General features: G+C 29.6%; 1 protein-coding gene across 5 annotated transcripts in view; it reads right to left on the bottom strand.

Moving 5' to 3' along the window:
• Window positions 1–316: 316 nt before the first annotated feature.
• Window positions 317–14,706, bottom strand: part of LOC129963327 (uncharacterized) — a 196,844-nt gene continuing 182,454 nt past the window's right edge. For 4 of the 5 annotated variants that reach the window (XM_056077661.1, XM_056077644.1, XM_056077636.1 and 1 more), the window contains 11 exons: window positions 13,897–14,160; window positions 12,951–13,214; window positions 11,237–11,479; window positions 10,049–10,291; window positions 8,108–8,356; window positions 7,680–7,994; window positions 6,582–6,950; window positions 5,475–5,682; window positions 4,016–4,158; window positions 3,106–3,317; window positions 317–1,820 (listed from right to left, as the gene is read on the bottom strand). In XM_056077661.1, coding sequence (XP_055933636.1) covers window positions 1,737–1,820; window positions 3,106–3,317; window positions 4,016–4,158; window positions 5,475–5,682; window positions 6,582–6,950; window positions 7,680–7,994; window positions 8,108–8,356; window positions 10,049–10,291; window positions 11,237–11,479; window positions 12,951–13,214; window positions 13,897–14,160 — 2,594 coding nt within the window. In that variant the 3' untranslated portion in view covers window positions 317–1,736. The remainder of the gene's footprint in view (window positions 1,821–3,105; window positions 3,318–4,015; window positions 4,159–5,474; window positions 5,683–6,581; window positions 6,951–7,679; window positions 7,995–8,107; window positions 8,357–10,048; window positions 10,292–11,236; window positions 11,480–12,950; window positions 13,215–13,896; window positions 14,161–14,706) is intronic. The other variant, XM_056077653.1, reaches the window with a different exon arrangement.

Raw genomic sequence — 14,706 nt, forward strand, 5'->3', positions numbered from 1 at the left:
AAATATTTATTTTTCAAAATATTATTCTTTCTGAAAGAATCACTGTTGTCTTAAAACTTATTCCGTACTATCGCGGTGAAGATAAAAGAATGAAGAGCTGACCAATCAAGAAAATATTAAATCAATTTTTTAAATCATGGTGAAAACTTATCTTATGCTATCGTTATAATGTTTTCAACCGAATAGTACGTATCAAAAATTATCAGTGTGAATCTTTAGAAAGTCACAAAATAAATAATGATTCAAACTATGTTAGAATGTATATATATATTTTTTAATATGAAGAGATTTACTAAAGAAAAAACACGATTTTTAGTCAATAAATTTTATTTTACAACACGTCTCATCAGACTTGTTCAAGATACATAAAACATCTGCAGTACAATATTTGAACTATATACAAACTTTGCATAATTATAATATTCTGATTCATTACAAAGTGCTTTACAAAAGGATTCTGGAAAATAGTGCACATGCATATAAAAATATAAATCTCTTACTGTACAATATATAACACATGCAATAAACAACTTTTTTTTTGGATGAATGTAGATAGCTTTAATAATTTTTTTTCTTTTTACATTTTTTCTAATATTGATTGCATTAACAGAAATGACTGTAAAATCAGGCTCATTATATGAGTTAAAAACACAGACACACAAATTACATTTAGAAATGAAGGATTTAATGCAAATTTATAAAAGCATTTCACTGAACTTTTAAGCGGAAAAGAAACTGAGAATTTCCATTTGATACATTGGTGTCTCATTTGCTTAAAAATTTCACATTAATTAATTCTTTAAAGTAAAATTATTTACTTCAGCGATATTATATATATTTGCAATAAATCCTTTATTTCTTAAGAAACAGAAGAACAAATCTTATATCTAAAAAGCTATTACTAATTTTAATTATTTTTATGAAACTTGTAGTTGCACACACATTAGAGGGTATTATTATTATTTTTTCATTAAAAAGCAAAACTTATAATGTAAGGGATACATCTTCAACAAATAACTAAAACTTTAAACAATAGAACAACACAAATTAAATAAACATTTAAATTACCACATACTTTACAAATTTATAATTTGTTTACGAAATATATTCTTCTTTTTTACAATCTTTTTCATAAAATTTCTCTTGAGCAAGATATCACAAATAAGTAATTTTACGACCTATCATAAACAAGAGGTCACCTTGAATTTCAATATTTGTTTGTACAAAATAATCACAAATATATTCACAGATTTCAAAATCGCTGCTTGATATTCTAATTAAATAATTCATTCCGATAAACTATAATATTCTATAATTAAAATAATATGCCACAAAGAATTTTGTTTCTACGAAATTACATCACAGTGGTTTCTGAATTTCTAAAGTCTTTAATTTTACGTTTTATAGAGACATAAACACATTGTTTATCTGAACTGATATTGAAGAGATATTTTTTAATAAAAAAAATTCCTGAAGTAAGTAAGACATTATTTTTAAAAAACTGACTACAACACAAATGACCTAAATTTCACTCATAGCGAATAGAACTCCAATGACTCATTTTCTGTTTTATTCCATATATAAATGGCAGTAAAAAAAGAAGATTGACTACCCAACCGTTTGGATCACAATTCACTGCACCAGGCAACCTTCTTCTATAAAATCCATCGAATTACTTTGCAGGCAGGTGTCAATGCTTGAAATGATTATAAAAAGTCCTATGCAGCAACTGTTGGCTACGCTTGAGTCGTTTGAATTGTTTGTCCGTTCGTTTTGTCTTCGGGCCTTTCTCCATCATAAGTCTGAAACATATTTATAAACTACTATAAATCAGTATACAAAATCCAATACATAAGCCAAACATATATTAATTTTAATTGGAAAAATAATAAAACAGTAAAAAATGCTACTTCAGCATTTACTAGGACCAGATTAAGCTTTTTTTAACCTTTTCCAGTCATTGAAAATCAAGTATTTTTAATGGTCTTAATTTAATATCTAAACAAACAATTTTTAAGCAATTATAGTAAGCTTCATGAAAAAATGTATTTGAAAAATGTAATGTAATTAAGAGGAGTAGCTTCAGTATATCGAGGATAACAAGTTCGAAAATTCAAATTTCGAAGTGGTTTTAAACATAATAGTAAAAAGAAATAATTGCAAAACTCTTTAACGAAATCTAAATAAACATATAAAACAGTTCTAGGGTTTTGATTTTTAAATCAACCAGGCAGCTTCAAACACTGATTTGTCAGCGAATTTGAATATAAGAAAATTTATTTTAATTTGATTATGTCCGAATACACGATTCTTGTAAATCATGTATTCGAAAAGTACCAAATTAGGTTACTCTGAAAAATATCGCCAATTTGGGGAAATCCCAAAAGTTGCAGAGTCTTTTAGGCCTATTTAATAATCCGGCCTTCATTATTTTGTTTCAAATTAACTTGATTGTACTATTTCGGATGGATTTTCTTATTTCTTAAATGAAATAAATGATTTTTATATTTCTTAAATGAATGTGATTCCATTCGACGATTACTTTGAAGCAAATTTTAAAATTGCTTTGCTTGTTTTATTCATAGTTTCTGCCCTTTATCTTTAGTTTGTTCCATTCAAATCCATTGCTGATGTTCAAATCAGATCGACAAAACCGTGATTGAAAAATGAGTTAACGGCTTCCAAGGGAATATTTCTGTTAGTGTTTTAAGTTTTGTTAAAACTGGCTACGAATTCTCTAAACAATAAAAGTCGAAAACTAGTTTTCCGTGACATAAGAATTACTCGAAACAGAAGATGGCCTAGTTACAGACTGTTACTTTTTATCCAAGTTGACTAAAACAAATGACAATTCCCTGTTTTGTTTGAAGCAGGAATTGTCTCAGTTTCGTTTAATCATGCATTTCAGTTATTTGTTTTAAATTAAAGAAACAATATTGTGTAGTGATTCTTGACAGTAATATAAGTTATTCTTGAAATAAAAGAAAAAGGCGAACAGAAGTTATTTGATATCTATTAATTATGGCATTAATTGGAAGCAGTGGATACGATTCTTGTTACTATTTGTACTTTAATTCATTATTTCAAGTTTCAAATACTACTTACTTTGTATGTAGGATTATCATACGCAGATTCTGAAGGGGTTCTCGAAATTGGAGCTTTTGCCGAGGCCTGCCTTCTCACCAAAAGAACCAACAGCAGGATGAAACCGAAAGCAGCAACAGCGGCCACTACAGCCACTACAACCAAAGCAATAAAGTAGGCTTTATTTTCTTCTTCGGTGCTGTCCTTACTTTGAAGCAATTCGGCCTGTTTTCCTGGAAGTTTAAAAAGATATGTAACACAGTTTTCTTAATTTGTTTTAAATTTCAAAATATAGAACATATTTTAAAAACAGTGCTATTATATATTGAAGGATCCACCATATATGGGGCGGTCTGTTATATGTTAAATCTACCATCACGGGACAAATGTTCTGGCATGGAAATCTAGAGTGAGTTGCAGAACCAAGTGTCATCCTCATCGTCTGGTTAAGACTCAAAATGATGAAATTCAAAATAGCACTCAAGTAGCTTTGAAACTGGATGCTAATCTAATTAAACTAAATTGTAAAAAATGAAAAATGAATCTGTTGTATTCATTAATTACATTTTTAAATGATGTTCTGTTTATGGTTTTTGATATATATTACATTAATTTCTTAATATTAGAATTTATCAACTAATTAGAGGCACAACATATTGAGATATTTATTTTTATTTCAATATATATAATAATGTAAAAAATCACTTGCGATTTTAAAGCTTATCCGAGTTATATTTGTCTTTTACTTTATTTGCTATTTTGAAATAATTACGCAATTAAGTATTAAAATTTTTTAATTCTACGCATTAATCAGATACACTGTAGCAGATGAAAGGGTTACGGAAAGATACACATTAAATTCACAAGATAGAAAATTGATTTAATTATATAGAAAATGCTTCATTGAAAGTAAACTCTAAAGATTGCTTACCATTTCCATGACTTTCATGACTAATTACATTATCTGATACGGATACATTGACTTCCGGCTTTGCTGGCTTTGTGATGAATTCTACCTCATTCGATGTCAAAGTTTGACCATTCGTCAAGTATAACTCTAACTGAGCTAAATATCTGAAATTTCAAAATAGCACCAATTAAAATAATGTGATCATAACAGGTTTCATAAGAGAAATATTAAAAGTCGAGAAAGAGATTTATAGTTAAAATATTTTTATTTGAAGGTGCCTACAATGAAAAAATATAGATATGAGAAAAGGTTATTTATCAAAGTATATTAAGGTTAATTTGCTTCGCATAATTTTATATATTTATTTGAATTATTGCACCCAATCAATCCAATATATATTTTGTATTAATAATAAATATGCAAAAAGGGAATATGAAGCAATGATTTTATTTTAGCAATACACTCATACTAAATTAATTAATTTAATTAATTATATTTAGAACGATTGTTAACGCTATTTAAATCGATGAATAGGATTGTTAATAGCCGAATGAATGGAATTATTAATAACCAGATATAAATGCAAGATAAAAAATTATTATATTTTATAGTTTCGTAAATTTGCAGTTTGTCAACTTTAATAGATAATTTCTAAACAATTTAAGATAGGCATATATTTTTCAGTTAAAGAAATAAAGTAAACTGCGCAAAAAAATTATATAATCGCAAAATTATATTAGTTAACACTTTGTTTTTGTCAATAAGTAAATTGTTGGAAAAACAACAAAGTCTGCATCTTTATTCAATTCCCAAGTCCTATCAACCCTATTTTATAAAATATTTTTGATTCTAAGATTTTAACCGAACAACTCCCACATTTTGCGACTAAACCTAGTTCAGTTATGAAGCTTTGAATGTTTTACATTATTTTAGGCCATCTCTCCACAAGGAAGATTTGCCAATCAAAAGCAGTTCTTGCAGGTAGCTGTAGTTGATTCGTTTAAAAGAATTAAGGCTTTATAATTCGATCCATTTTGTCGCAGAAGTGTGAAACATTTAAGATTTAAAATGTCAACGTGTGAAAAATATTTTATAAAATATAGATAATAGGACTTGAAAGCTGCTTAAAATTTAGAACAATCCACTTAACAAATAACATTTTAGCTACAGTCCATTTACTAACTCAACAATCCATTACTGATAACAAAAACAGTTCATTTACTGTCTATTTAACCGATCAACAGTCCATTTACTGACTATTTAACCGATCAACAGTCCATTTACTGACTCAAACAACTTAATTATTTACGCCATTTAAAGCCTTTTTTCAATGGGAACTATATAGGCTTATCTCTAATGGTTTAAAAATTTACTATTGAGTCATTATTAGAGTATGCATTCTGCATAAAAACAGATTTCTAAAGAAACAGGGTTTTTCTTTTACTACTATGTAAATGAAATTTATCTAAAAAGTACTCACTTTTTGCCTGGCTTCAGATGATCCAGCATTATGTGGTTGGATTTTGGAACTTTGAAACTGTAAGACTGCTCCCCATCGTTGCTTTTGTACATGATTTTTATTACATGCACGTACTTGGTGACGGGTTCAGGAATGCCAGCAAATGAGAATGAAGATTTGTCTGTTTCAATCTTATTGTCTTCAACAGCAACTTGTAAATGATAGTCTTCTACATGAAGAAATATGAAATAGATATCAGATGAATATCCAACGCAAAATAATCAATTTAATTAAATTATTAACAAAAGCATCATTTATTTTTCAGAAAAGAAATTGTGAAACATGAAGCATAATTAATGAGATAAATCTGAAGCTTGTGAATATGAGCTATGTATTTTGATGGTAGTGAATTAGCAGACATTTGCTATAATAGCAAATTAACGATAAAAAGTAAATTGAATGTATGAAGTCTATTCAATAAAGAATTATCATATTTTTTAAGGTGATTAAAAGATAAAGAAAAAATACATTTATATTATATGTGTAAAAATATAAATGAATAATGGACAAAGCAGCAGTAATGACGTCATTGCTGCTTTGGTAGTCAGCCAAATGTGCATTTTTTCAGTTTCGCTTAAGCCAAAAAATGTAACACGCGGGAAATACATTGAAATTTTATTTTTACCATTAAAAATCCTCAGCCGAAACTTGTATGATGCTGCAAGAAATTTATGGGTAGTTTTTCCTTCTCTACAGACTGGAAGGTGTTTTAAAAGGGAAGACAATCGATTTTAATGAAATGCAGCTTCGGCCATAATATGACCGCTCTATTAAAAATAAGCAGCATCTTGGTTGTGATAGTAACGGAAGATCATTGAATTCCATTCAGAAACTTATCAAAAAGACTAAATATTTCATTGAGAACAACTCACACATTTCTCACAATAAAATTACACACGACACATATTTGTGTATGGTGATATCCGAGACTATTCATCATTATTTTCAAATATCAACGTTACACGTCATCTCCATTCTCCTTATGACCCTGATTTAGCACAATGCAATTTTATTAACGCTTTAATACCAACTGTATTCAAAATTGCTCAGGTAAAAATCAGCAATTACCTTTCATTTTTTCTGCTGTCCTGAAACTTAAACCTTTGGTGGAAACTATCTTCGTCGGCAAGTCTTTGGGTGGGGTGAAAAGCACATCCACTACATAATCTGCAGATGGTTCAAGATCGTGCAAGAAGTAAGAAGTCACGTCTCTGTGAATCATCGGTGTTGTGATCCACTTGTCGTCAGCCTCGTTTTTCATCTTGTATTTCAACTGCAATGCGTAGATGTATTTCTTTTCTTGAGGCTCGAAATTCCTCCAAGAAATTCTCACAGTCTTCGAATCAATGACGTGGGCTTCTGCTTTGGGGTCGATCATCATCATGGGAGGGACTGTGGTTGTAGTGGTTGTCGGTGTAGTAGTAGTTGGTATTATTTCTAAAAGGAAATAAAGTTATCAAAATTATGATTAGATATGAAAAGAAAATTTTTCCAGTCTAAAGTAATGCTTTTGGATATAATTAATATATTTATATCAAGCGAAATATTTTTAACTTTTTTGGATATTGAAATGATACAATTTTATAAAAAAATCACGAGTGTAGTTATTGTAAGATAAATATTTATATTTCCAATAATTTCACATACAGTAATTTAACTTTAATAAAATTAATCCGATAGAAGTTTCAAATACAAAGGCAATACAGTTTTGATCCAAAAGCCAAAATTATTCTTTTCATAAAATATAGTCAAATTATTAATTTTAAAAGTACAAATTAGAACGTATTACTAAAATTCAATTTCCTAGTTCTCAAAAAACATTTATAGTAAAAATAAAATTAAAAGAAAGAAATTTATTTATGACAGATAATTGTAAATTCTAGCAAACTAATCTCGTTAGAATATTTTTTTTCTAATTTCAGTCAAAATATATCAAATGATATTTACTTTATTATTCATTAGACAAATTAAACTATCATAACGTTAACGATTGTTGATGAAATAAATCAAATGTTATTTTCAATTCCAAAAACTACGATCAATAGAATTTTGATATAAGCATGTGTAAACAATTTTAATATATTTTTTTTTTGCATCACAATATTTTATTTGTGCAATAAATAAGTGCTTTCACAATGAAAGTTCACATAACAAAACACAGCTTACCCTCTGGCATAGTGAGTTTAAAGAGTTCACTCTGAGGTCCACCTTGCAAAGCATCTATCTTAATCTTGACTTGCAAGAAGTAAGTAGTGTTGGGCCTCAAAGCATTTAGGATGTATTCGATGTTGGCACTATCGAAAAGTCTCTTGGGGCGGGAGAATTTCTGAATATGCCATTGGCTGGGAGGAAGAGTTGGGTCTGTGGTAAAGTGAAGTTCAGCGTGGCCGATGAGACCCACCAAGATGTTGGACAACGAGAATCGAACACGAACAGCAGTGGAATTCAACGCTACTACGTTCACATTATAAAGATCATGCCCTAGATGGATAGAATATACATATTTTAGAACAACATTTATTGGAATCAATATCCCATGTTAAGTAATTTAATACTCTCTGTATAATTCTAAATGGGCTATGTTAATGTATTACCTGACACAGTGTTGTTGCAGACCACATAAGGACACATGAGAGGATCCTCAGGGCTCACAATAACAGGTCGCAGACACTGTTCAGTGGGTTGGAGGAATTTTTCCGGAATCTGAGGACAGTTTCCTCGGCATTCGACTTCAGGGCTGCCCACTTCATTCAGACGACAGGAACAAAGCTTCTGTTGGGTGCCTTTTTGCACTTCCCACTGTTCGGATACTAAATATCTTGAACCTTGAAACATGCAGTAATCTAAAAAAGGCAAATAAAAAATAAGAAAATGTTCAGCTTTTCAAGGAAAGGGTGTTTAAAAATCGATTGTGTGTCACTTGCGCTCACTCATTAACTAGTACTATATGAGCTAAAGCATTAAAATGGCTGCTATATTATAAAGTTTATCTTTGTATATAAGATTTGGATCATTAACAAAGAACGACACCAGATAATCAATCAAAGTCAGTAATCAAAAATTGATATCTCGTGTCTCTGGTAATGGAATGGAACTTCCACGGAAAATGCCGATTTCCCTAATGAATGCTTTTTTGAAATGATACCGTCTTTTGGAAAATAATAAATAAAATTAAAGAAATTGTTCCTAAAAATTTATTAAAAAATACATCTATAATCTCGCCTTACCGAACATATTTATATAAATTGTTTTGATGTGCATAATATTAATTTAATCTAAAAAAATGGAATATAATTTTTAAATTTAATCTTTAAATCTCTTTCAAATTTAATTTTTATAACTTGCTTGATTTATTTAACAGAATGAAGCCCTTAAGAATCGATATCTTTTTAAATCATAAATTGAATTAAAGTATAATAACTTGTGATAATAATGTTATATCAATCTTAATCACTTAGACGAACATACTTGGAAAGTACCCAAACAAAAGCGGCAAAAATTTCTACTTGTGTTGAAATTTTTCGAATTTCCTGATTTGATATTCTTGCGCCATCTGGTAGTGTATTTTGTTTGCATGATCGATCGACAATGTTTTGATATAACTGTATCAATCAAAACAGGAAATTCAAAATTTTTCTATTTTGATTACTATATTTTTTTTCTTTGAAAAGCAGTAAAAATGCTCAGTAAAATATTATAAAAAGAATGATTCGATTTTATTTATAAGATTGATGATGGTAAGAAAGAAAAATTAAAACATCCGAAAAAAACATTTATTTTCTCTGAAAATTAAAATTTAATTAGATTGATAGTTGACATAGATTAATGTTATTAATGCAATGAATTTGACAACTTCATTAAAGATGATAAATTTAAAAAAAGAGTGATAAATAGTCACATCAGTATTCAGAAAGATTGCTATTTTCTTGTCTTGCTTTCGACATTTGTTTTCTGAACGAAGGGAGTAAATAGAAATATTTTAATTCTTTAACGAACACACAAGAATTCTTAATGAAAAAAAAAAACATCTTTTATCCGAACAGAAATCATACATTGTTTATTGTCTTGTGAATAAACCACGAATACGAACTGATATTGGTAATGCAAATAATAATTTTATTAATAATAATTCTATAATTAATAATATGTCATAGTTAATATGTCTATAATTAATTTTATGTCACTAAGACAATGCGATTAAATCTTATGTCTTGTTTCAGCTATCATTTTCATTTATGTTTTAAGATGACCTTGTTATTTCAGACTATTACATAAACCTGAACAATTAGGAGTATCATTTTATTTTATTTCAACATAATTTAAGGATTTTTTTTAGAATGCATCTTCTGTATAAAATGGGCTAGACAACAGTCTTTCCTAAAACTAAACAAGTATTTTCATGTAATTTATTTAAAAGGAACTTGATTTTAAAACCGTGTTCTAAGAAATATTAATGATTAAAAAACATGATTTAATTTATGATATGTTAATAGTTTAAAAACGAATTAATAAAACAAATTTATAATTTCTCTTACTTGTTTTCAACGGTTCCTTGCACATCCATTGTAAACAACAAGTGTCTCCATCTGGATGACCTTTGAAGGCAAGATTTGGTGAACAAGGTAGATTGACAGGAGGTACATCTTCTACGGGCGGACACCTGTTCTCACATGTCACATTGCCATTGACGCACACACATCCTGCACCGCATGGAAGGAGTTCGGTAGGTATCACTTGAAAGTTTTCGAATTTTCTGTTGCTGAACATGCAGGAACCATCTACATAAAAAAAAAAATCATTTAATATGAAATAATATTTGCAATACAATCATATTTTTTGAAATTTCATCACTATAATTGTTTTTGATTACCCATTATGTGATGACTTTTTTACTTTGCATATATATGCATATATATTACAGTCCACTCTCGAGTATCCGGCCTAATGTGGTGGGAGAGCTGTCCTGATAGGCCGGATTTCTACGAACTCATTCCTTTGCCTACCAATACCAGAAAACAAAGTTTTTATATCAAAACACGCTGTTATAATACGGATTTTCTCACTTCTTATTGAGTACTAAGCCCTCTAATTATCTCAAGCCATGTAGAATGTGAATCGGTTTTCTTACTTTTATTCCATTTCCATTATCATGTGCAACACGCCACTTTCTAATTTCTGTCCGATTTTTTTAACAGTCTCCCAATGTACTTTTCCCAACTCCTAACTCCTAAGTTATATTTTTTGCTGTTACACCAGAGTCTAGTCACTGTATAGAGTGTAATTTCTCCTCCATAGTCACTGCTACTTTTTTTCGTTTATCACCCATTTTAAAATCTTCTCTGTGGTGCACACACAGAGAGAGAGAGAGAGAGAAATTAAGCATACCCCAAGAACAATTACTTAAGTACTGGGCAGTTAATCAGGGACAGCAGCAATAATTGAGGTTCATTACACACTGACGAAACAATGGACAACGAGCAGAAAGTTGAATTTTTCCTGTCACAACATGTATTTTGCACACGACACGTAGGAGGATCCTAGCAGACGCCCGCTTCACATGCCTTGGCAGTGTTGTCAATGCAACATTGCCAAGGCATTGCCATTGCTTGTCTTCCTCATTTAATTGTGATAAAAGAAAACTAGGCCGGGTAGTATGGAAGCCGGGCAGTCGCAAGCCGGATACTCGGGAGTGTACTGTACGAATAAAAACAAAAAATAATCACCATTTTTGCACTTAGCTGGAGCACAGCAGTGTGGGGGAATGGGGAAGAAGTTGGGGTCAATGTCCCACTCCAGACAATTGCTGAATTCGGCCGAGAAGTGGTACGGACATTCAATGGGTGCGCAGCTCACATGAAGATCCTGACCACAGTGGCAGAGGGCAATGCAGCCATCGTGGAATTCTTGACCCATATCATACCTTTGCCCCTTGAACTCACATTGAGGTCTTGGCGGTTGTACGACACCTGAATTTCAAAGTGCATTTGAAAATATTAATAATTTATAGATGAGGTTATTTGGTGCTATAATATCACATTTACTAAACTATATGATTATTGTTTTTTATATTATTATATTATTTTGTTATATTATTTAAGTATGGTGTGTATTATATTTTTATATTGATACATTCGCTGAATATATTCAAGTACATTCAATATATTATATATTAGGCAGATAATCAAGTTCAACTGAAATCAGTCGCACTAATTAAATATGCATATAAATTAAAAAAATAAAAATTGATGGTATGTTTTTATCATTTAGATAACATTTGTTATAGAAAGAAATTAATCGAAAAATCCTTTTTTACATAGAAATACAAAAATTTTTGGATCTAGAGAACGAAAAGAAACAAATGTCAAAACATAATCAGAATTAAAGCAAAGATCGCAGTTAAAAAGAAAATGGATTTCAGATGAAAATAAAAAGAACATTAAGAACTTTCAGTGAAGGACTTTTGATTAGGCAGCTGGGCTGAAGAGGAATCGCAGGCAAGTTGATTAAATAATTCTATTTGTCTTGTGCCAAATAAATAAATTTGTGAAAAATATTAATGCCATGAATTATTAAGACTATAGTGCATTTATATTTAGTTATCAAAATCATTAATAAATGAACTAAAGGAATTTAGCATTATTATATAACTAAAGAAAAGGAAATTAATATATTGGAATACTGATTATTCATTTAAATGCTTATGCTATATTCTGCTTGATAGGCTCCGCAAACTGCTAATTTTCAATGTTATATTTATTAAAAATTTATTATTTCCTAAACATTATCATTGTAATAAAAGGCATTTCCAAGCAAGGAAATCATTAATAATTATGGCGAATTTTTCAAAGATTTTCTTAATCTATTTTTTTAATACTTACTTATAAAATAAATAAATACATTTTTACAAAATAATAATAATTTTTTTTAAATAAACCATTAATAAGTCATAAGTTTAAGTGTCTTAAAATTATTGACCAGATTATTAAAACAGGGGCCTCCTATGGGCTAAACTAGGGTCTGCCTGAAACCTCAAAATGCCTAAACTCGCCACTATTAGTGCGTCAGTAATCTGAGATAAACTTATTTACTACCAAACTTTACGTTTTTGGGCATTTTTATAATATTTCTTAAATATTCTATAATATTTTTTCTTCTATAATGGGTATAAAAGAAAATGTAGGAAAAAAGAATAATGAAAAAAAGAAATTGTAAAACTAAAAGAAGTTTAAATCTTAAAGTAAATCGTTTTTCAACAAAACTTCGATTTAAAAATCAATTAGTTTACTATCAAAATTTTCATAATCAATATAATTTTCCCCAAAAATAAAGTTTTTTTTTTCCTTTCCACAAAATTTCAGCAATATACACACAAACTTTTTTTACTCAAAAAAATGATAGGAAAATGAACAACAGTACAAAACCAGAAGGGAAACTTACGTCTTGGCGGTTCGTTGCAGACCACATATGGGCAACTGCAGGGTCCATCAGGCTTGATGAGCATTGGATGAGGACAACGTGCTGTGGGGATGTGAGCATTGGGGGCCAAGGGAGGGCATTCACTCTGGCACTGAATGCTAGTGCTGCCGTTGGCCAACAAAGTGCACCGACAAATTTTGGTCCTGCAACCGTCGCCCGATTCCCAAATATCGCCAACTCTGTACATTTCATTATGGTCAACAACGCACATATTCTCAGGAGCTCCTGAAAAGGTGGAAAATAGTAAATAAATTAGTGATTTGAATCTGAAGCCAATTACAATTTTGCAAATAAAAATTACAGAAAAAAATAGAATAATAATTATTTAAAGTTTTTTTTTTTTTTAGCTTCAGAATTTTAATTTCTGCATTGTAAAATAGAGATATTTTTTTCTTAAAATGTAACATCTAATGGTATAAAATAATAGTAAAATTAAAGATCATTTTTTTTAACTATTGCTAGGATAATTACTTGGATACTGTAAGATTTCTTGCCATAATAAAGAAGAATCTGTTTATGCTAATAAGAAAATTATACACCAGTTTCACAAAGAGATTTTTTTTTTAAATATAATATGATGGATTCAAAGAAGAAAAGAAAATCTACATACTTTAGATAATCTTTTTTAATTCTTAAAGAAAAAGCAATAATATTTCGTAATTGCTGAAACTAAAAGTTTATTTGTAACTTCTGCTATTTACAAAATACTATATGACACTCAGAAATTCTGATACACTTACATAGTTATTACATTATTGAAACATATTACCCATATTAATACTTACGTATAGATTAAAATACTTATTTTCAACTTTGTTTATATTTTATTAGTAGAAGGGACAGGATTTTAATCAAACTTATAGTGGTACAAGCCACACATATAAAACAAGAGACCTTGCATTCGTACCTGTAAAAGGCACACGGCCATCTGGCATCAGAGGTATCTTGCGGCGATTGCACATGGGGATAGTGCAACAAGGATCCTCTTCAGATGGTACCCAGTCACAGCCTTCATACCCAACAGTGTCGATATAGATCTCGCATCTGTCCTGGCATTCAATGAAACCTTTCTCACGGCAGATGCATTTGTGTTCGCATCCCTGATAGAAGATTTCACCAAGACTGTAGGACTGATTGTGATGGAAACAGCCTTGGAAGACTGTTTTCACCGCTGTAATTAAATTCATCGAATAAGTTTCAAATAGGTGAATATATATACAATGTTCTAATTTTCAGTTGAAATTCTAGAATTAAAATATGAGTTTAAAATCGTCTTTTCAGGATATCTTAAAATGCATAAATTTTTGAGGTATTAGTTAATTTGAAGAGGCATTTACGATTACTACTTCAACTAATTTGAAAGAATTTAAGAATAATTTCAGATTTTTTTTTTCAAATTAGGAGTTATTTAATTATTAATATTCCCATTGAAGATATGGCTTGATCCATTAAAAGGAAAAAAAATCTTTTGTGGCACAAATAATAAGGCGAATTAAATTCGGAATTATAAAAGAAATTCTCCCCTATGTTGCTGATGTTTGCTATTAAAACATAAAATTCGAAAAAAAGCGAATAATTCATTGTCATTCAATCATAACTGTGTTTTATTTAATTCAGTTGAAGTCACTAATATTGAAAAGTAAAGAGATCGTTAGAAAATTAACTATCCCTAATGCCTTGCATTCTTAACAAAAACTAAGAAAGAAAATTATAAATA

This window comes from Argiope bruennichi, chromosome 1 (assembly GCF_947563725.1).
Source record: "Argiope bruennichi chromosome 1, qqArgBrue1.1, whole genome shotgun sequence".
In the NCBI taxonomy this organism is placed as follows: Eukaryota; Metazoa; Arthropoda; class Arachnida; order Araneae; family Araneidae; genus Argiope; species Argiope bruennichi.